Genomic DNA, 23,611 nt, shown 5'->3' on the forward strand with positions numbered 1-23,611 from the left:
ATAGATTTAATAATATTCATATTATTAATAATTCAATATTTTTTACAAAATTCATCATAAAATTATGTAATAACAATAAAAATTATAATTTTACGAATAATTCAATTTAAATTTTTTTTTCAAATAATAAGAATTTAACATTAAAAAACATTATTTAAATATTTCAATAACTACAAATCTTAAATAAAAAATATTAAAAATAGCTAAATAATATAACAAAATATTTAATAATACGTAATAACATTAAAATAAATAAAATTCAAAAAATTATTTTTTTAAATATTTTACATATTATTTAAATATTTAAATAAAAAAATATTTAACATGACAAAATTTTAAATAGTTAAAATAACATAAATTTAATATTTTAATAGAATTCATAATAACGAATTATGGATAATAATTTAATATTTTACAAAATTAATTATATTCATATTATAATAGAATTCATAATATTCATAATTAGAATAGAATTATGAATTCATAATATTCATATTATGTAATAATAGTACAATTATAATTTTATGGATTCTTAAATTCAATAAATAATTAATATTTTAAGAACTTAAATAACAATATTATTTAAATAAGTAAATAATATTGTAAATAATTAATTTCACTTATATCAATTAATAATTATAGAAAATAACTATCAATGAAAATATATTTATTAGTAACAATATTACAATAATAGTGTATATTCATTATATATTTACTATAGTTAATATTTATTTTATTTTTAGTAATTATTTATTGCTTTTAATAAATATGCTTTCAATAATTATTTTTAAATGTATTTTTATTTTGTTATTTAATAAAAAATTATCAATAATTATTGGAGATTAAAAAACTATTATTTAACTTTTGAAATTTAATTTATCCTATTTATTGTATTTTTGTTATAAATTTATTTTTAGTAATTATAAATTTTATAATTTATAGATTAATACTTATTAGAGATTAAACTATTATTTTATATTACACTATTTATTGACTTATTTAGTATATTTTCAGTATTTATTATATTTTTGTAATTATTGTATTTTTATTATATATCTATTATATTTTCATTTATAAACTTATTTTCAATGATTGTGTACGTTTGTTATAATTTTTCAATAATTATTAGAGATTAAACTATTGTTATTTATTAGAGATTATACCATAAATTTAGTTGAAATTAGGAGTGTTCAATGATTGGTTTGGTTCAATTGCAGGCTGTTTTGCCAACCAAATCGATCAGATCAAGTCCATAGTTTGTCACTCGAAACTGATTGACCAATAGCGGAAACCCACCAACTCGGGTTGTATCAATTTGGGTCTATTTTCGATTTAGTTTGTTTGTTCAAAAGATTTAAACTTAAAAAAATTAACTTTAAATTTCATAAATTACAATGATATTGTAAAAAAATAAATTACAAAAATTAAATCTATGATATAAAATATTTTAGACTAACAAATATGGAAATTTTCCTACTTCCCCGTATTACAAAATTAAATTTAAAATATAAAATATTAATATATTTATTAAACCAAATCCGATCTAAAATACTAGAAAACCGACTAAAATATTAATATATTTAACTTTCGCTTAAAAAAGCACGGGTCCCGTCGCCATGCCTCTCCTTCTCCATTACCCCCTGCATTCTCTTTGACTTTCTCTCCTCTCCCCTTCCCACCACTCCCATTAAGCCACGTCACCCAACTACCTAAAAGTATTCCTATAATATCTCTCCTAAGATATCTCATTTAAACCAATAGGAAAGTATCATGGTGCCCCACTCCCTAATGAATTCCTAAAATGCATCCCCCCAATCTATATCCACACTCCCTCATTTAAAATATTCATATTAATTAATAAATAGTTAAATACGGTTAATATTTGATCCCATCCATATTCAATGAGTATTAAATAGTGTTATTATCAAAAGTTAATAAATACGATTAATAAATTAATAAATATTGTTATTAATTAACTCATTAACAACATTTTATAGAAATTGAAAACTCTTTAATTAATTTCTATAAAATTGAGAATTATATTTAACAATTATAAAAAAGTATAAAATTTTAGTTATTGTTATTATTATAATTAATAACCAAATACAAATGGGGGAACAAAATATTATAATGTTAGAAAACGAAACTATTAATTAATTTATATTGAAAAATAAAAGATAAATTAGTATAATTTTGTTAGTAAACTACCAAATAAAAATATATATTTAATAACAATTTTAAAAAAAAATCAATAAATCCCCATAGTTACACAAATGTAATAAATATTTCAAAAATTGTCATAAAACTATATTTTCATAAAATAACATTTTTAAAATTAAAAGATATAAAGTATTTGAAAGTTTATTTAAAATGCATTGAATAATTATTAAAAATTATTAGAATATTTTGGAAATTTTATTACATTTGATAGATTTTGGAAAATCATTGAAAAAGTATGTAATTTTTATTGCAAATTATTGAAAGTTATTAAAGATAAATGACTATGGGAAATGGAAAACTATAATTTGAACAAATAATTACACAAATTATTAAGATAAATTAGTATAATATTGGAAAAAGGAAATTACTGATTAGTTTATATTAGAAATTATAAGATAAATTAGTATAATTCTGTAAGTAAACCATTTAAAAATAAAATAATTTATTTAATAAAAATTTAAATAAATTTGATTAAACTTTCAAAATTACACAAGTATAATAAATTTTCCAAAATTTTCATAAATTACATTTTTGAATATTAAAGACAATTTAGTGTACTTTTAGAAATTTACCATGTGGTTGATACTCAATATCCTTTTGATCATTTCTATTATCAAATTGAATATTGGGTTGACGGGGATAGTGTTTTCAAAACTAGATCAAACCAGATGGTTAGATCGAAAAATTGGGATCCGAACACCATTTCTCCTCAAAACCTCTTTTTGTCCAAAAATCGTTTATTTGGCTAGCGAACCGCTGACCTGGGCGGTTGAACCGTCAACCCGAACAACCGTTTTTGGCCCTTTTTGTTTTTCTAACTTTTTTTTGTCTGAGCGGGTCATCCGTTTGACAAGCAGACCATTCAACCCCAGAATGATTCCCTATCCGGTCCAATTTTAAAAACCTTGGATGGGGAGTGGGTGCCTTGCCTTGAGTGTGCGGCATGGGCCCAAGGCCTGGCCAATGGACCAGCCCGACCCACGGCATGGCATGGGCCCGTGTGGTCTCAAGCCGTGGGTCATGCCGAACTGACCCCCCAAATTATCCTAGAGGAGGGAGGCACGGCTTGGGACGCCTCATCTTGTGTTGTGCCGACTCAGCACGACTCAATTTACTCCTTTACTTGAACCTGCCCAATATTGGGGATGAGGCAGGGAAATTCGAGGATTCACCATCCTTGATGAGGAGTGGGGTGCTTTGCCCCTGAACTCACTTGACATTGAGGAGTGGTTACCTTGCCCTGAACCCGCTTGACACTGGGGACGGGGCAGGGATGGGGTGCCCTGCCTTGAATCCACCCCATTGTCATTTTTATATACTTGTTAATTATTAGTAGAATTAATAAAAAATGTTAGCTTTTATAATTATTTTTATTTATTTTAAAAGTAATCAAAATTTCATTTAAAAATAATAAAAAGAATAAAATTTATTAAAATTACTACAAATTATTAATAAAACTAAATTTATTAAAAAATATTTATTCATATTCAATTAACAATTATTATTTTTTATAAATCATCATTAAATGGAAAATAAAATTATTAAATCTTTTAGATTTTTCCCGTGCATCGCACGGGTCCCTGCTAGTAATAATAATAATATTAGTAGTAGTAATTTTTAATGAGATAGGATTCAGTTAAATCTGCATCCAATCAGATGTTAAAGGCGGTCTTTCGAAATCTATTGACAACCCTACTTGCATCACCTCTTTTATGTAATGATCAATCTCTGGTTGAACCGAGTGGTCAAATGACTCAAACCAATGAACTGGATGGCCAACTGGATCGTGGGTTTCTATGGTTTTGATTCATTTCACCAGGTGAGCTTCCTAGTTGAACTGCCAAATGTGCCACTTGGCCAGCTTTCCAAATTGATATCCAATTTAATTTTCAAAATATTGATTTTATGGCAAGGAAATAAAATTTTTGACCCTATTGAATCATTGAGGCAGTGTTCATTTTGGGGTTTGGATTTGCTATCCACCAGTTGTTCTCGCATCCCTACCCACGGGACAATACAGCTGCACATTGGAAATATCTCTCTTATCATTCATGAGGAAATGTTCCTAATACATGGTGGTGATACTTTATAGGTATAAATGTGGGAACAATTTATGAATAACAGATCCGGAGTATTCGGTTTGTGGTTCTCAAAAGGGTGGTATAGTTAAAGAACCATATCCTTTTCTTGAAGTAGAGAATGCAAGTTAAATTGTTCGATTAATATATGTGTATATGTACTTTAACTATTTATTTGTAATTGCATAATCATCACTGGGTTCGACTATGCTATGGAAAACCATATCATATCTAAAACCTCTGCTACTGCCTCGTATACAACAATTACCTGAGTTATGTAAGTAACTAGTAATCTCTAACCTATTTTTTATATGTTAATTAAAATTTAACACTTTAACCTATCCGTTAATCTCTAATCTTCCGTTACCCATTCTTATATCCTTCGAGTTCCCTCTTTTGGTCAACTTCTTCGAGCTCCCTCTTTTGGTCGAACTTCTCCTTCGAGTTCCCTCTTCTGGTCGAACTTCAAGGGAACAAATTTTCTCTGAAAAAAATTTACAATACGTTTTTTGGCCTAAAGATCAATGGCTAATTCATTCTTAAGAAGTTTTGCCCTTTGATATCAGGTTCAAACATTTTTAGCTGAATAAATGGGCACTTAAAATTGTTCAGTATTTGATCATGACAAGTTTCATCCTGAAGGGTATAGGTACTAATGAATTTCTATTCTGTAAACTTACTACACATTAACAAAGTATGAATTGAAGTTTGACAACTGCATGAAATTGACATTAAACGAGCAATGGAATTCATTTCCAAGCTGCCAAAAAGCAACCCTAAGAATCAAGAATCAACCTACAAATATACATGTATCCCAAGTTTCTTTTTCATTAATTCCACCAATACCTCGTTGTGTAGATCCCTGCTGCAAGTTCTGTCACTCCAACACTTATTATGGTATGTCAATATGACCCGCAAGTCACCTACAAGAGAACAAGACTCGTCATTCCCACTCCAACATATACACAAATGTAGAGAAGAGGGATCTAATAACAGTGTCTAGCGAATGAGATAACGCCTAGAAATGTGTTTGCCGTTGCCGGTTGGTGTTGTCCATGGAGAACATAAAGAAAATCAAATATGATATCGAATACAGAGAGAGAAGGAGAGAAAGACAGAGAAAGAGGAGAATGAGATTTACCGGTGGTTAGATGCCGCCGCTGGTTCCGTCCTCGCCGGTGATGGTAAGAGAGAGAAAGAGACGACTGTGGGAGAGATTCATCCGAGGAGGAAGAACGAATGGAAAGACGTTAACGTCTTTATTATTTGAAATGAATTTCTTTTTTTCAAATGTGATTTTAATTGTTGTTGAAACCGGTTACCTGCGATACCCAGTATTCATCGAAACAGAAAGTCGAAGGTGATTGGTCCATCTCATCCGATATGATATGGAAAAGATACTTTTTCCATATCATAGATTTTCCCATCATCATTTATATGAACATTAATGGTGGAATTATGTGGGCGCATGGTTTTTAAAACCGACCTGGAAGCGGAACCGTTCTAGGCACCGTTTTCCAGTTCGGCTGTTCAACCGTCTGGGTTGAACAGTTTGACCCGTGATATCATAAATAAATAAAAATAAAAAATATTTATATATAATAAAAAATATCATAAAAATTTAAATAAAATACAAAAAATACAGGAAAAAGAACAACATATGAAAAAAATAAAAAATAATAAAATACAGAAAAAATCCAAAAAGTTGATAGTGGGTTTGCTCGCCAATGCCCAATGCCGAGTACCGAGTGCCGCTGCAAGCTTGCCGTCCACCGCTGCAAGTGCTAGTGAATCTTTTTGCTGTCGGACACCGCTGCAAGTGCTGGTGAGGGTGACTTTTTGCCGCTGAAAGCTTGTCGGTTGCCGTTGGTGTGTGTCACCGTCAATTGTCGGAGATGATGGCTGCCGCAAGTGGTCGGTTGGTAGGGTGTGAGGGTTGAGAGGACTGAGGATGGAACTCGGGAAGGGTTAGAATTCTAACCCTAAAGCTAAAGGGAATAAGGGATTCAAACCGAGTTGGGATATAATAGGAATTTTATTTTTTTGTTTTTTTATTTAAAACATTAAAAATAGAAAAAACTAACTTGCAAACCGCTGTCAGGGTCGAACAGTTTAGCGGTCCGACCCCCCGAGTCAGCATTTTTTTGACCTTTTCAACGTTTTTTATCTTAAAAATCAGACCCAGGGAGCTGACCGGTTACCGATTTTTCTGGTCCAACCATCTGGTCCGGTCCAATTTTGAAAACCATGTAGGCGTACGAGATACATCATATAACTACTATGTCATATTTGCATCAGCAAACCATGTATTATTTGTTAGTTAAAAAACTAGTACCAGGTGCACAAATCTCCATCTTGAACCATTTGTAGAAACACAAACACAACTATGAGCTTAAACACCCCTTGAATCAGAGCAAATAAAGCTGGAATATGTCCTACCGTGCTCTTTGCTTTGGCTCCCATTAAGGTTACTGGGTAGGTGTTTGGAATCGATATCATTTTTTTAAAAAATGATGCCACATCAGCGTCATGTCTGAAATCCCTTTCAGATATTGCCTGATGTTTGATTATGTATTTTTTTGAAAACTTTATCCTAGGCCACGACTTGGAAATCAGGAAAGGTATAATCTGAATAAAACATCATTTTTGGTGTTATTTCATTTTTTTTTTACCGTTGTTAACAATAGTATGCTGATTAATTAGGCACTGAAAAGCGCCTATGTGGCAGCAGTAGCAATGGCACCATGCAAATAGAAAAAAAAAAAAAGTATTTTCTGAGAAAAATAGCATGCCAATGCATCATCATTTTCTCAAAAATACCTCTAAGGAGACGGCATTTGTTCTAAACATCACCTAAATTGCCTTTTCAATGGTGTTTTTTTGGCTTTTCAAGGTAAGATCTTCCTGAAACCCAAAATTGATTATCATTCAGTCAGTTAAGTAGTTATTCCAAGTTCTTTTTTGGTAGCTCATTCAAAGCAACTCCATAAAAATTAAAGCTTAATGAGCTTTCATACCACGGTTTATGGCTTTGTAGGGTGGACCCCACATGGGAAGTTTTGAAGCTATTCTTGGTCAAAAACCCAGAAAGCCACAATATGCTTTTATTCAGCCCAAACACAACATTCTAGTAAAGCTAGTTTTGGTAGCTTTTTCAAAGAAGCTTAATCAAAGCTGAAGCCCTTGGAGGTTTTCAAGAAGTGCTCTAGCATTGCAAGGTGCGCCCTATACAGAAAGCCTAGAAGCTATAGCGGTGAAAATCAAATTGGAATTTTCTGCCAAGAAAATACGTTCCAACCCTAACCCTCTACCAATTTGATCTAACACCACACTCTTACCATGAGACTGAGACTCGTCATAAAAGTGGGATCTGCCATGTATGAGATATGCAGTGTGAAATCATTTTGGTAGAGGGTTGGAACATGTTTTGTTGGCAAGTGATTTGGATTCTGAAAAACCCAAGAAGTTAGGGTAGATATTGGTCCAACTAGTTACTTTTCAGAGCTAGTTTGAAGAACTTCTTCGAAGTGCCTTAATCAACACAGCTCAATCAAAGCTAAAGCCCTCTTAATTTCTTAAACACAATCTAAGACATGAAACATGCCTTAATTAAGGGTGTCAATTGGACCAGATTTGGTCCAATCCAACATGAGTCCATTACAGATGGACCAGGTCCAATATACTTTGATGGATAATTTGGACCATTTTGAAGCAGTCCAATTCAATGTCTACACCGTCCAATATGTTCAAATTGGTTCCAACCCAAGCCTGGTCCATTGACGCCTGTATTATTATCTTCCATCAATGGACCAGATAATAGTTCAATCCAACCCAATTCAGTGTAAATCCATTATGGATGGACCAGGTCTAATACAATCCAATAAATACTTTGGACCATTAAGTCTGGACTGGTCCATTTCAATATGTCTTATTGGTCCATCCAATGATTCCAATCTATCAAATTTGATTTTGATTTGGATGGGGTCCAATCCAAAACCGGACGATTGACACCCCTACTCTTAACCTCAGCATGTTTAGCATGAAGTGGCCGGACTCGAGACTTAAACCGGTGTCTTCACTTTACATAAAAGAGTAGTCCACTATGAATTTATTCATACCAAAACTAATTCTCTGCAAAGTAGTTTGGAACTTACAAGAGCAAAGAATCACAAGTTCACAATTAATGGCTTCTGGCAGGAGGCCAATAAGGTGATCCTGGGCAGTTGAGTCTGAAAGAATCCTACTAATCTCAGATCATCACACAGGACGATGGATGCTCCAAAGGAATTAAGGCTTTTTTTAGGGTTAGCTGCATTAGCAGAGAGCTCCTGTATGAAGATTCAAGCAGGGAAATTGAAGTTAATGCACTGTACTGACTTGTGATTCTGCTCAACAACTGCAACTTTGGTTGCTGAGATGAATGCTAAAGGAATTGTGATCAAGCTATTCGGACATCTTTGGCTCCACTCCAGGTAGGAAACTTAGAATTAGAACCATCCTATAGGACAATTGTTTTTTTGTTGATGGACAATTTCTTTTAGTTTCCAGTTTCCGCCACCACCAGCTGCTTCCCTCGCTAGTAGACAATTGATGAATGCTTTCTGTTTCTTGTATTTTTTCTATCAAATTTAACACAGCATAAATGGTATGACTAGTTTCCACTAGGTTATGTTTGGTTTGAAGGAAAAGGTAGAGAAAGGAAGGAAAGCTCATACAATGTTTGTAAAGGTTTTTCTATATTTTCCTTCAAACCAAATACAGCCTAAAGGTAAAACTATGCATCTATACGGGTTAATACAAGGTTCAAAGTATTGATATGCACCCGTGAATATCGTATAATATGTATCAATTTTCAGGGTCACTTATATGCATTATTTTAAGAATTTTCACATTAATTTTAAAGGTATCAAACATTAACAATGAGAGTGCATGCGTAGTCGTGAATATCATATGGCACGAATATGCATTATCTTAAAAGTTGCGACATTTTAAAAGTATCAATCGTTAATCGTTAATGATGAATTTAGGATATATACTGTTAAATTTTCAAAACAAACAAATAAAATGAGAATTTTGATGATTCAAAATTCTTTGGTACACAGTCGATACTTTACCTTGAGTGCACAGGCAAGAATAAGTTAAATGAATAAAGAGTGGGAGAAAGTATAGGACAGAAAAGGTTAACGAAAAATGGTTTTGGAGTGGAAGAGATATATGGGGAGGAGTTTAAGGAATTGGAAAAGTTTGAAAGAGAGGTGGACTGTAGTAATTGATTATATCTTAGAAAAAAAGATGAATGGCGAAAACAAAATGTATAAAAAGAATAAGAGAGAGATCACACATCTAATCCTACATTTGAATTTAACTGTACTTTTTTTTTTTGAAAAAAAAATATGAAAAATCATAAAGAAGGCCATGTGGTCCATGTCTCCCAGCAATAAAATGTTTGTGTGGGGTGTTTATGAGCTTGTTTGAGCTATCAAGAGGCCTTTAGTTAGAGTTCCGCTTTGGTCAGTGCAAAGCCCGTTTCAACAGTCTTGTATTGGGAATATCTTCGTACTTATTTGCTTTATTTTATGATAGGATATTCCCATTCCCAATGCAAGGTTGCAAGAGGCTGTTTGAACGACATGGACTTGCACTGACCGAAGCCGAACTTCTCTATTTAGCCAAGAAAAAAAAAAGGAGCTATCAAGAGGCCTCAAACTAAGCCCAACCAACCAACCTTGAAATGGGCTTACTTATCAGGCCTAGTTCCATCCTGCAGCCCCAAATCACAACTCAACCTGTACAAAAAGCTTGGCTGGCTCAAGCTTTGTTTGGTCTGGGTTTGGATTAAGGCTGCAAATCAGGTTGCTTGATTTGAAGCTCGGTTATATTGGGTTTGGGTTAGGGTTCAGGCCATTGACTATTTAATAAATCCTCAATTCAACTTGACCCATGTTGCGCCTCTAGGCTGTCTCCAAAAGCTTAAATCACTTCAAAAAAGCAATTTTTCCTATTTACCAAATGAACTCACTTGATTTGTCAATATATGAAATCTTATCATTTACACTAAAAAAATTCCATATAATTTTTGCAAAATATTTTGGAATTCAGCAAACCTCTCTCTCTATGTATATATAGATAGATAGATAGATAGATAGATAGATATAAGTGTGGATGCAATGCAAAAATTTTTTTGACCAAAATTATTCTCTATTTATTTGTTTGAAAAAGGATATAAAAGTTATTTTATTACAGCTTTAATGTCAATTTTAATGGCTACTAAAATGTCTATATTTGTATATTTAATACATCTCTAATTGTAAGGGTTGAAAATGTGACTTCAATTATTACTTTCCACCTCATTTAATCCCTTCTCATTAAGTCTTATACTTAAGGTATTAAATCCAAATTTTCCTTATTAAATCCTATATTTTTAAATTATTCTTCACTAGTAAATGCTACTAATTAGATTTATGTCAATATTTTTAACAATATAAATTCATATAATTTAAAACTTACTCAAAAACAAAACCATTTTTTATCCAAGTGGTGGCTAAGAAATTCAACCATCCGAACCAAATTGGTCAACCTACAAAGTCATAGTTATGTAATAAAATTTTTAAAATAAAAATAGATATAGAAAATTACAAAGAAATAAAAAAATTAGACACACTTATGATATTTTTATTAATCAAATTTAAAAAAAAAAATAAGTGAAATAAACACGAATTGTTTTTATTGATAATGAAAATGAAGTACATAATTTAGAACTGAACAAAAATGAAATATAAAAATTAATAATAAATAGTTCAACTTCCGGGTTAAATATGTTAACCTGTAATGTCATAAATAAAGAATAAAAATTAATAAAATGTAAAAATACAAAAAAAAAAAATAATTTTTGCAAAAAAAAAGCATTCATGCACATGTATGAATTTGATACAAAAAAATACAAAAAAAATGAACACATTTATAATTCTATATTTACAATACTATTAAATATGAATAAGATTGTAGAACTTTCTTTTGATTAAAATACTCATTTTTGAATTTAGTTCCTATTTAATTGTAAGGTTTAAATTGTAAATTGAACTACTACTTTTCACCTCATTCAATTTTCTCTATTTAAATCTTATATTTTTTGATAAATGAACAAAAGAAAAAAGATACATAAAAAAAAGATAAAGCACTACAAAAAGAAAAGTCTAGTCAAGCAAGTAGGCGTGTCAATGATATTTGAAACTTCACAATTTGATCTGATTATCTTTTGATGGGGTGTTTATGTAATTAGATTTGGATTTTGCAATTTGCATCTAATTAATAATAAAATATGAAAATATAAAAATATATAAAATTTATAAAAATTTTTTGATATATTATTACTATCATTATCAAAATCTAGAATTACCACATGCAAAACACATGCACACTTACTAGTAAGAAAAATGTTAAAACAGATCACATACTCAAACTCACTTGGGAGCATGAAATTCGAAGTCCTCATTTCCTTGTTGTGACCAAGACGAAAAAATTCTTAGGATGTTGAATGGAGATGGAGGAGGGAGGAGACACATTTACAGACATGTTCTCTGTCACTACACAACAATTAACAAAATACAAATAAAAGGTCATTACGTCCCAACTATCTGAGGTTTTGAAAGGGGTAGATTGGGTATGATCCATGGTTCAAAGTATCAACATGCTCAATACATATTTTTTATATATCGAACTTTTCAAAGCATCTACACTCCCCTCAAGAAAAGGTTTCACATGTTAATTAAATGCAGAATAAGGCATTAGAGTATGTATTAATGCTTGAAAATATTCATTAAGCCAAATTCCTCATATATGGTTATGGTTACCAGAATCCTCAAATATATATGATACAGTGTGATGTATCGACTAACTTTCGAACTCAAATTCATCTTATTACCCTTGCCAACCCAAAATTTTATCATCACAGACCAAGTAAATGCACAGAAATAATAGGTGGAAATTGGACAACACATATCGATATGACTAATATTCATTTTTTTTTTTATCTTTTAACTTTTCTATTTAATTGGAATAGACATGAAATGTTTTAAAAGTTTAAAAATATTTCTATATCAAAAGTCATGTTAAAACTAGGTTGAATCGGCAATGTTTTAACACTTGGATCAGACTAGATGGTCGAGCCAATTACCTGGTGACCCAGTGACGTTTTCTGGGTCCCTGTTAAACGATGGTTTTCACGGGTTGAACAGGCTAACTGTCCGGTTAACCAATAAGACTGTTATAGTATTCCGGTTTTAAGTCCGATACAAGTCTTGCAACATTGTCCATCGGGTCCCATTTATTAGCAACTTCCGGCCAAACAGAAAAAGCTCCCTTCATAAACTCATTCCATCAATTAACTCTAGGTCTCTAGCAATGTTGTAACACTCGAGCCGGAATAATAGCTGGAAGCCTGGAATGCTTCATGGGTCCCAGTTTTTTCGGTTAACCGGGCGGATAAAACCGTCATTTAACCGGGATCCGGAAAGGCCATCGATTCCGGTTTTCACGATCCGACTGTCCGGTCGGGCCGAATCTTTCCGCATTGCTCTCTAGTCCGACCGTACTTGATCTTGTGTCCAAACAGAAGAGAATTTTGTTTTTTTACGCGGAAAACGTGAGGCGGGAATGAGTGGAAGTAGTTATCCAACTCTCTTCCACACATTCAAAATCCAACGTCCACTTTTCCCAACAACTTCAGAACCAGAAAAGTGAAGGAACAAAACTCACTCACTCGCTCCCATGGCTACAACATCCCTGCTACACAAATCCATCTCACCTTGTCTTACAAACCCGCATTCAATTTCATCAACCCACTTCGCCCATCTGTCAATTTTCTTATGTCCAACAGAGAAGCCTCCGTCTTGTAGAAGACTACTTACAACAAATGCCAAGAAAAAGAATCCATGGCTCGATCCCTTCGACTACGGAGATGACCCAGAAATGGAGTATGGTTCATTGTTCTCTGAAGGGAAACAGGAAGAAGATCCGAGGCCTCCCGATAATCCCAACAACCCATATGGTTTCCTCAAGTTCCCTTTTGGGTTCAATGTCGAAATTGCTTCATTGGGTTTGAAGGTGCGAGGGGATGTGAGACGGTGTTGCTGCTTTGTATCGGGTGGTGTTTATGAAAATTTGCTCTTCTTCCCTGCAATTCAATTGATCAAGGACAGATATCCTGGTGTTCAAGTAGATGTGGTTGCATCTCCAAGGGGGAAACAGACGTATGAGTTGAATAAGAATGTGAGATGGGCGAATGCATATGACCTGGATGATGATTTCCCTGAGCCAGCAGAGTATACTGACATGATCGGAGTTCTAAAGGTTGGTTGGTATCTCCTGATAATTTTTGTTCTTCTACAGTTCTACTTGATAACATTCCGAAAGAATACTGATTAGCTTTAAGCCTTTTTCTTTTCATGTTAGACTGTGAGGTTGCCATATAGAAATGCCACTTCTTTCTATGAAAGAATGGTAGGATCCATCTAATGGATGCCACAAAGGTTGCGGAATGGGTGGGCGAATTTCAAAAATTTTCCTACCTTCTCCCAACTGGGAATCATATTCCCTAAATTTAGAATACAATATTCAAGGATCCTACTTGAACTATAATCAAATTAGATCTGTACCAAAAGACAAATGGGAGGAATATACCTGATCTGGAGAAGCAGTATCTCCCAAAGTTGGTGTTCACGCCCAAAGAATGCACCAAGAACCGTTCCTGCTGAAGATGACACAGCTGTGGATGGAACAGAACCAGCAGGGTGCGTCCTACACACTAGATCATTCACAAGAATCCTCTGGAAATACTAAACACTGAATCCTTTTAGTCTTTGTTGCAAGACTAATGTCAAGAACAGATTTCTTGACTTTCTTTTTTTGCAAAGATCAAATCTTGGAAGGGTAGATGGCGGCGGCAGGAGGAGAACTCCAAGAGCGAAAAAAAGGGCTGAACTGCTTCTTCTTCCTTTTCTGGAGTATGAATGAGATCCTATCTCAAATCGCAGGAGATATCCTATATCTCTTCAAAAGGTGGTTCGAAATCTGATGATTTCTCTCTCTTAGGGTTTCTCCTCCTTTCTTCTTGATTAAGAAACCTCCTAATGAGGAGTTATCCCAATCCAAATCAGTATTTGGATAGGGGATTATCTTAATCCTATCTGCAGATAAAGTTAGCTTACTCTTAATCTTATCAGGAGGTTACCAGATTCAAATCTAATTTGAATTTGGTCTCCAAGAGTGGATAAGGCTAAAGGCCCAATCCTTTTACTAACATTAATCTCAGATTCGCCCCATGGATGGGTGATCATATCAGCCCACCTCGAAATGGGCTTTTGGCCCATTAAGTGTTCAGTGTCTAAATACTTTCCAATCTGCTGCCCAGTTGGGTTTCTTTGTATGGCGTGGGACCCAAGCATTGATCTACACACCAGCCACATGGGTTTGGCCCAGCCTTTAATACAAGGCCCAGCCGAATTCACTGAAAAACTCAATGAACCCCTTGAGTCCATCACATGGACCCTATGGGCCCAACACTTACATTAAGTGGTCCCTGGGCCAATCCATCTTATAAAAACCCAGGGACTGTGGGCAGGTGCAGGATTAGCCCATCAGGTATTATCCTAAATGGTCTTACACTTAACCTCTCAGCCCTTAATGATCAAGCACTGCCCGACAAGAGAGGACCTCTTCCTCGGCTGCAAGGAACAGTGCCACACTCTCCTCTCACATGGATCCCGGGAATTAAAACCATTTGCAAACAATTTGAAACCGTATATATATATATATATATAAATATATTAATTTTGCAAAACAAAATTCCAACGATTGAAATCAACTGCCGGCAGTTTGGTTTCCATCAGAGAGAGTGCATTCCCGATCATTACCCTTTGTTCGACAAAGTGGCTGATTCTGTCACTATGATCACCCACTCAGATGAATTCTCAGACTGTCCCAACATACCCAGGTTTTGATCCCCATCTAAGGATCTCACTGATTGGCATATCAAAGACAGCCTGATCCGACACCTAGTGAAGTGTCATAATCGAGTCTAGGGGTCAGGTGTAACTTTCCAGTTTTGCCCATCTGTCTCCAAGGTCCAGGGCAACACCGGAAATCTGGTCCGGTTCAAGGATTCAAGTAATCCCATACTGCATGTGCCTTGGGTCTTACCCTGGTGGCTGAGATAGGCTATCCCAACACTTGGTGGCACACTAGTATCAGCCTTGGCAGGATAAATCTCCCCAGACTTATCCAACGGCTGTGAACATTTAAAACTAGCACGAATCTCTATAAAAGTCCAGTTTTAGGGTTTTGCACAGAATTAAACCAATCAACATGAATCAAACATGCACTTTATTTGTTTCCACTAAATAACAAAAGTACATCAAATCGGATTGAAGCTAAGGGCATACAAAACTGTCTAACAGGTATCTCCTGATAATTTTTGTTCTTCTACAGTTCTACTTGATAACATTCCGAAAGAATACTGATTGGCTTTAAACCTTTTTCTTTTCATGTTAGACTGTGAGGTTGCCATATAGAAATGCCACTTCTTTCTATGAGCTTTTCACTTACACGAGTTCCTTTTTCATATTTATGTTCATTCGGATGCATGAGCTCTTTGTCCACCATGTATTTCTTCTTTGTTTTCTACATATAAAAGACAGCTATATTAGTAAATTGTGATTTTCCTCTTTTTTCTGAATTAAACATGAATTGGCTGTTGTCCTTTTCAAGTAGATAAGAAAAGATCCTTGAATTAGTGTGTGAGTTCACAGGGCTTATTTCTTTGAGGTAGACCTAAATGCAGGTGGCTTTGGGCTTATTGACAGGGTAGGTACTATGACATGGTGTTATCAACCAAACTGGCTGGACTTGGGCATGCATCATTCTTGTTTATGACGACAGCCCGAGATAGAGTAAGCTACATCTACCCGAATGTTAATGCAGCAGGAGCAGGGCTTCTGTTATCAGAGACATTTACACCAGACGGATTGAATTTGTCTGAGGGTGGATACAACATGTCAGTTGAAAACAAGTTTATCATTTATCTCCTGAATCATTTTCTTTTCTGTCAGAATTGAATCTGAGGTAGACTGACATGAGTTTGCTAATGTAGGTATCGTCAGATGCTTGACTGGTTAGGGAGACCAGCGCGAAATGTTCCAAGGCAGCCTATTCCTCCACTAAAAGTATCAATCTCAAGGAAGCTGAAGGAAGTTGTGGAGGCTAAGTACAAGAGTGCAGGCGCCGAGAAAGGAAAATATATTGTCATCCATGGTATACAGTCTGATTCACAGGCTTCAATGCAGTCCAGGGGAGATCCTGATAGCTTGCTACCCATCCAAATATGGGCTGAAATAGCAAAAGCCATAAGGTATAATGCTGTATTCACAGAATATTCTGTTAAATGTTGTATGACATTTCTCCCTGAAAATCTTCAAGAGAAATAGGAACCATGATATGGATAGATATGGGGTCTGTTGACATTAGACCTCTGCTGAGCACGGAGTGAAACAAGGTTTATATCTGAGATAGGAAGTAGTAAGAGAAACTGATAAGGCTCCAAGTTCTGAAACACTAGAAGAAGCTATTCTAACTTGATAATCTAATTGCTGGTCTCATTTGAAAAATATACTTAAAGAGAAAAGAGAAGCAGTGTAGATATATAGCACAAGCCAGAGAACCAGAGATGGAGGTTTTTTTGGCACAGATCCTTGTTGTGTAGGTTTGGGGGTGTAATTTTTTGTTATTAATACAATACTTAATCTCTTTTCAAAAAAAAAAAAAATCCAGAGAAAACCACAGAAAGAAAGCAACAGCATAGAGAGAAAAGAAGATTTAATGTAGTTGGATGGTTGCCCATATCCATGGATGGACCCCTGCAAATTTCACTATAATCTCTATTGGCATTACAAATCTAGCTTCCTCCTGTGAGTTTCTGAAGAAGAGTTTCTTCTTATTAATCCTAAGTTCACTCCCAATGAGAATATATGTAGCCACCAGGAGACAGCTCCCACATTACTAGGCTCAACACCCCATGGCTTTGACTTGTTTTTGGGATAGGGTTGTTCTGTGAACTGGTGAACACAACAAATAAAATATTTCCTAAAATTCCAATTATTAAGGCACAATTTCCTCACCGACTAGCATCATTTCTCCTTCCAATAAAATGACTGTAACTTTTCCAAATCAATCAGAACAACAAATCCTTGTTCTGTTTGGATAGGTAACTGGAAAACTATATGATGACATCAAGATCAAGTCAAACTTTGTTGGGAAGAAAAATGACACGATTATAACCTAAATTTTTCTAGAAAGTAAGAACTAAATATCACTCTTTTAACTAGTTTTTTTCTTCTAAAAGTTTCTTGCAGTATTGTGGTTGCATTCAGCTTTTAGTTTCTATTTTGGAAAGAGCAATTTTGTTGAATCTCTCCCATATCACACATGATTTTTGCCTTTGTATTAGGCTCTTCCCCATGAACGACAAAATAACCTTGAAAATCTATAAAATGCCTGCCAATAAGTGCTATGGAGGTAGACTTAGGTGGCATTTAGTAATGTTCCAACATGGCGAATCTGGTATTCTGAAAAAGGAAATTAGTGTCCCAGAATAACACAAACTTTTATTGGAATGTAAAAAAATTGCTGCCTTAGTTTGCTGATCCATCAATGTTAATTTGACCCATCATAGAGGGGTTTCAAATTTGTTTGATTGGTGCTGTTTTGATTTGTCCATGCTTGACTTAATTAGTTCTAAAAATGAATCCCATGGATTTTCCCAGGCTATACCAAATACCTTAGTGCTGTCCAGATTCTGGTTCTAAAACATATATGCTTTATGGTTTTCCACCTCTGCCAGCATATATGGGTGTGTATTACAAATATGGATTATGGACACAGACATTTCTACAAGGAACAGAGGTATGACTCCATTTCCTAGGGTTGGTCTTGGATAAAGGTAGAGGCATCTCATTTAACATCTTATATATTATGTTTTTTACCAAGTTTTTGAAGCTAATTGTCATTTTTCAGTAGTAAATACTAATAGCTTGCCATGTTTAATTAATTTTCTAAAATATACAGGTTTATAGTATGGCTTCTTAAAATATACTAATTTACATATTTTAAGAGTTTTAACCTTATAAGGTGTTAGAGAACAAAAACCTATTCAGGGACCTCACTTGACAACTTAATATTTTAGGTTGAACGTTTCCTTGAGATGGTATCAAGGCCTCTTTGACCAAATGATCTAATATTCGGTCCTTGTCGCCCCCATTATAATTAATTAAATTTCAGCACAAGGTATGGCTAGGCCTGTGCTTGTTCACGCTTCAAGCCTGATAGGCTTTCGCATGAAGGGCATGTTAGAGAATAAAAACCTATTGAGGGACATCACCAAAGAGCTTAAGCTTTTAGGTTGAATGGGAATTCACAGATATCTGGTTGTCATAGGTGGGCAGTCAAGGATATCCTCTCTGTTAGTTAGGACTTAGTAGAGTTATTATTGAAAGATAAGAGAGTCTGGGAGCTGATGTAAGCTGGGACAAGGTAAAAGGAACTTAGTTGATATGATTTTTTGCTGAAATTCTTGCGCATATGAACATTTGAAAGATAAATCATGCTAGCTTAAGGGTTACATGAACACATATGTCATTGTGCATAGGATCATCATGATATACCTTTGTTATGTTTGTGCCTTGAATTCTTTGTGGCGACCCGCTTCATGAATCTGCTCCGAATTAATTTGAGAAAAACCTGAAGGCAAAATTTCATAGTGGTTTGTGAAATCACTATTGGGGGTGCGGGGGCGCAGCCCCCGCGGCAGTATGGACCTGACCCATATTCATCTTATAGGTCCGAACCGAATACGAAGAGTCATGTATTTTTCGGGGGTTTTCTCTCTTGTATACAGAAGGCGGAGTCTTGAGAGATATTGGGTGTATTTTGGGGCTTAGGGTTTTCTGTGAGAGCACAACTCTGTATTTCTTCTCCATTACCTACTACATAGTGGATTTCTGTTCCTCCTTCGCCCGTGGACGTAGGCTATAAGCTGAACCACGTAAATCTGTGTGTTCTCTGTGTTTGCTTTCTCTTTATCTCTATTTTATTTTCATTTGAGTGCCATTTCGAATCTGTTTTCTTGGGTTTCTCTACAACAACCTTTACTATGGTTTCCAACCCAAATTCCATCGTGAGAAAGAAAGCAAATGTCCAGATATTCTGAGATTGGGGAAGCTGCCAAATTTATTTCCATTCTTCATTCCTCTATCCTTTTGTGCCTTAAATGCATCATATTAAGTTGTCTGTTAGTTCCTGCAGGATGTTCCTTAAGGCTCAATTTGGTAGGAGTACAAATACAAATATATACTGTGCAAATACATACAAAATACAAGGTTTTGCACTCTACAAATTTGTATTTGTACTTCTTCCAAACTGAGCCTAAGTTTTATGTTGAGTATGGGCCAATAGAAAATTAATTGCTTTTAGGACAGCTTTCAAATGATGGTTCAATGTTGAAATACATTCCTTTTTCAAACGTTTTCTATTTTTATATTTATGTCAACCACTTATTTGATAGGTTTAGCCAAAACTTAACAAGGGATTTGGCACTGAATAGAGTGGAATGGCAGAACAGGATTTATCAATCTAGCCTACCCCATTATAGTTGGGAACAAGGTTTAGTTGAGTTGGGTTGTATTATTTGATATATCTAATCAAAGCCAATGAGTAAAGTTGTATCTGATTGGTCTTCACTCTTCAATATCTTACACCAGGGATGTGAAGCCTATTTTTGTCATTCCACATGAGAAGGAAAGGGAGGATGTGGAAGAAATTGTTGGAGAAGATGCTAGTATTGTGTTCATCACCACTCCTGGACAGGTATCTCTTCATTCATGCATATTCTAGTTTCAAATATATGAAACATGTCCACACCCCAATTAAAGTGGAAGCTTTTAAAATAAATATAATTTTTGTAACAATTAATGAAGAATTATGTCCAACTATGATATTTACATTACTCTATACTTCTGTCTGCTCCAGATGGCAGCTCTTATTAATGATTCAATTGGAGTAATAGCCACAAACACAGCAGCTATCCAACTTGCTAATGCACGAGATAAACCCAGGTAATGTTCTTCGATATGAGATTCTGGACCTTTAGGAGAAATAAGGGTAACTGACAAAGCAGACAAGCCATACATAGGTAATGTTCTTCAATATGAGATTCTGGATCCTTAGGAGAAATTAGGGTAACTGACAAAGCAGACAACCCATACATATATTAGAAAATTATTAACACTATTAAAAAGTCTAGGGTTAACATCGTGTTCCTTATCATACCATTAAATACCATCAAGAAAAATCAGTTATATGGTTAGTGTAGTGCCACTGCAAGCGCTCTTATAATTCTATATGCGAATCTTAATTTCTATACTACTACTGTTGTCTTTCTGTATTGCATTGTTTTCTGAGAAGGGGAGACTATTTGTTCCTAATGCAGAAGAAAAGAGAATGTGCAATTGTCTCTTATAGTTCTATACTTGAACCTTAATTTTTATGTATTTCTATACTACTACTGTTGCCTTGCAGTGTTGCATTATTTTCTTCTGAGGAGAAGGGAAAGCTATTTGTTCCCAATGCAGAAGAAAAGAAATGTGTGGTTGTCTCATCCAAGACAGGGAAGTTGATAGACATTGACGTTGAAGCTGTAAAAAAGGCAACCCAGATCTTTGAAGCACCCTTGGTTCTGGCATAGAAGATGCTTCACTTTGTTGTCCATTTTCCTTCAGGTGTACATTTGGAAATTTGTTACTCTTGTCTTAAGAGTTAAGATCAAAGGTGTATAAAAGGAGAACCTGTTCATCCATTTCTCTGGATAGCTCTAGCATATATTTTTACCAAGTGCTCAGTTCAAAACTAGTATATGATTCCATTAAAATACCCAGTATCAGTGCTAAGAACATTGTGAGGGACCATAAGGCAAATGTCTGAAATATGCTATAGAAATTAAAGGTCAGGTTTTGATACATATTATGGGCTATCAACAATACATGGTTTAAACGGATGAAGTTGTTACAGAAAGCTGATGTAGTCAAACCAGTCCTAAAAGGGCAGAGCTAAGGGTAACTAAAAGGGAAAATAGGGTGTTCATGGGGGTTAAATATAGCATTTAAGGAACAGCCATTGGAAAAAACAATGAACTGTCACCACAGTCCATATAATTGCCAAAACATAGGCTTAATGGGTTTGGTTGAATGGACCTTGTGGAAGAAAAATTCTCTACTCAATGTGAAAGCAAGTTGGGAATTCATGTAGGTTTAAATTAGCTGAATTCTATTTAATAGTACATGGAAGGATTAGAGAAGATTAGAAGGAGAAGAACTGACTAAACGATAGAGCTATGGGAATTACCAACAGTAGCTTCTCTAAGAGTGCACGTGAATAATGGAAAACCTTTAATTTTTTTTTTTCATTTGTTAAGCGTGTTAAAAGGGTGTAGAGCAAAGAAATTTTGTTCTTAACAAAGAAATCTGTTAAAACGTATCCAGCTCTTGAATATCCTCCCATTATGTACCATGCCTTGAGGACTCATCAAATCTTGATGGAAAATGTTTCATATTTGTTTGAGGAGATCTTGGGCATGCCACTTTGGTCCTATTTGAGTTGAACAATTGTTGTGAATGCCCACAAGTTGGGTTTTCTAGTTCATGGCCTCATGAGTTTTGAGATTAATTCAGTGATTTCTTATTTTTGTTTCTATGGTTGTAGACTTTTTGATATATGGTATTACATCAAATTCACATGGATCTGTGAAGGTCCAATTGCTAGCCTATAGTAAGAGTCACTTGGAAGCTCAAGAAAAGTATGCCTTTTTTTCCCTTCCTCTTGGCAGCTTCTTTTCCTACATCATAATTCATAAAAGAATGCTGAATTTTTGACACCTTGAGTTGTTTAAAGTCTCAGCTACAGGAGAAGATGATGGCGCTTACACCTTATTAATCTAACTAGTTACTAACCACCTGGTACTTGTACTGGGTATGGTGCAACTATTCCTAGTTTCCTACTTATTTTGTTGGGACCCACTATGCCCAATGCACAAGAAGCTCCTGCCAATACGGGGTCTGCCCTGGAGATGCACAGAGAGGATGTTTCCAAGATTTGAACCCTGGTCACAATGGAGCAACCCAACCATTGGGCCAAGGCTGTTGGGATCCACTATCCACTTGGTAAATTTGGGTTAGTTTTTTATTTAATTTAGGAGACTAAATAAAAAACCCACTTTATGTAAAAAAATGGGACCAACTCTAATATGAAAAAGAAAAAGAACAAGAGTAATTACATATTATCATATGTTTTCTGAACAGGAGGCTAGCCTTTGTGTTTGAAGGAGAAGCCCTCTTGTCTGAGGTCTTTTTCTATATATATGTATTAGTTATGTGGAAGCATAATTACATATTAATCATATTTATTTCTTATATAAACCTCATTTTTCTTTAACATTTCCTTTTAGCACTTTGACTCAGTAAGGGATCAATATGAGGAGATTCTTTTGACCATTGGATATTTGAATTTCTGCTAAATATGAGCAATGATAGGAGTGCACTTGGTTTGGGTTGGGTTGAAGATTTATTCAGTTTAGGATAGGCCCGACCTCATATATGTGAAACCCAATCAATTTTGGAGTCCTCACTATATATGTTGGTTACATGGTGGGAACTCCATCATATTCCAGCCATGTATTGGTGAAACCATTATGACAGTAGACCATATCAAACAATCTCCATTTGAAATACTACCTGTTTTCAAACTTCCAAGTCATCAATAAAGGTTTGTGAACCTAAAGATAACATTTCACTGTTGGAATTGGAACTGAATATTTTTGCTGAGAAAAAAAATTGAGTACATGATAACAAGGAGTAGTTTGCTCTTTGGCATGAATTTTCTCAACCCAGAAAGTAGTAAAACAAAAAAAAAAAAGCAATACTCATTAGAATCTTTGGAAGTGGCAAAATCAAGAGAGTGGTTCCATAGAAGGATTGGGGCCTCATCAGCATTACCATGCAAGAAGATGGTGCTTCCTAGTTCCTACTTACTGTGGATCCCTCTGGCCTTTGGCTATATTTGGTTTTGTAGAAGAGAAGAGAGAAAAAGAAAGTTGAGGGTTCCTAAACTTCTTTTGTATCAAACTAAGTACAACCTTCATGTACCCAAAAGGGAATTATGTTACCCAAGAAGATGTCCTTTCCAGAAGGTACACCATGCTTTAAGTACCAACCTCA

The 23,611-nt window shown here is 34.6% G+C and overlaps 1 protein-coding gene across 1 annotated transcript; it reads left to right on the top strand.

The window, feature by feature from the left end:
• Positions 1-12,998: 12,998 nt before the first annotated feature.
• On the top strand, positions 12,999-21,310 carry PNSB1 (NDH-dependent cyclic electron flow 1). The gene is made up of 6 exons (XM_010267271.3): positions 12,999-13,646; positions 16,157-16,347; positions 16,444-16,701; positions 20,105-20,210; positions 20,373-20,458; positions 20,922-21,310. The coding sequence occupies exons 1-6, from the start codon at positions 13,065-13,067 to the stop codon at positions 21,085-21,087; spliced, it is 1,389 nt and encodes a 462-aa protein (XP_010265573.1). The 5' UTR covers positions 12,999-13,064; the 3' UTR covers positions 21,088-21,310.
• Positions 21,311-23,611: the final 2,301 nt, after the last annotated feature.

The sequence above is a fragment of the Nelumbo nucifera genome, chromosome 2, assembly GCF_055504915.1.
Source record: "Nelumbo nucifera cultivar China Antique chromosome 2, China Antique-T2T, whole genome shotgun sequence".
Lineage (NCBI taxonomy): Eukaryota > Viridiplantae > Streptophyta > Magnoliopsida > Proteales > Nelumbonaceae > Nelumbo > Nelumbo nucifera.

Excerpts from the sequence above, each read along its gene's own strand:
- PNSB1 (XM_010267271.3), top strand. The coding sequence starts at position 13,065 with ATGGCTACAACATCCCTGCTACACAAATCCATCTCACCTTGTCTTACA. Across the intron at positions 16,348-16,443 it reads TCTGAGGGTGGATACAACAT|GTATCGTCAGATGCTTGACT; the intron begins GTCAGTTGAAAA and ends TTGCTAATGTAG. Across the intron at positions 20,211-20,372 it reads TCATCACCACTCCTGGACAG|ATGGCAGCTCTTATTAATGA; the intron begins GTATCTCTTCAT and ends TGTCTGCTCCAG.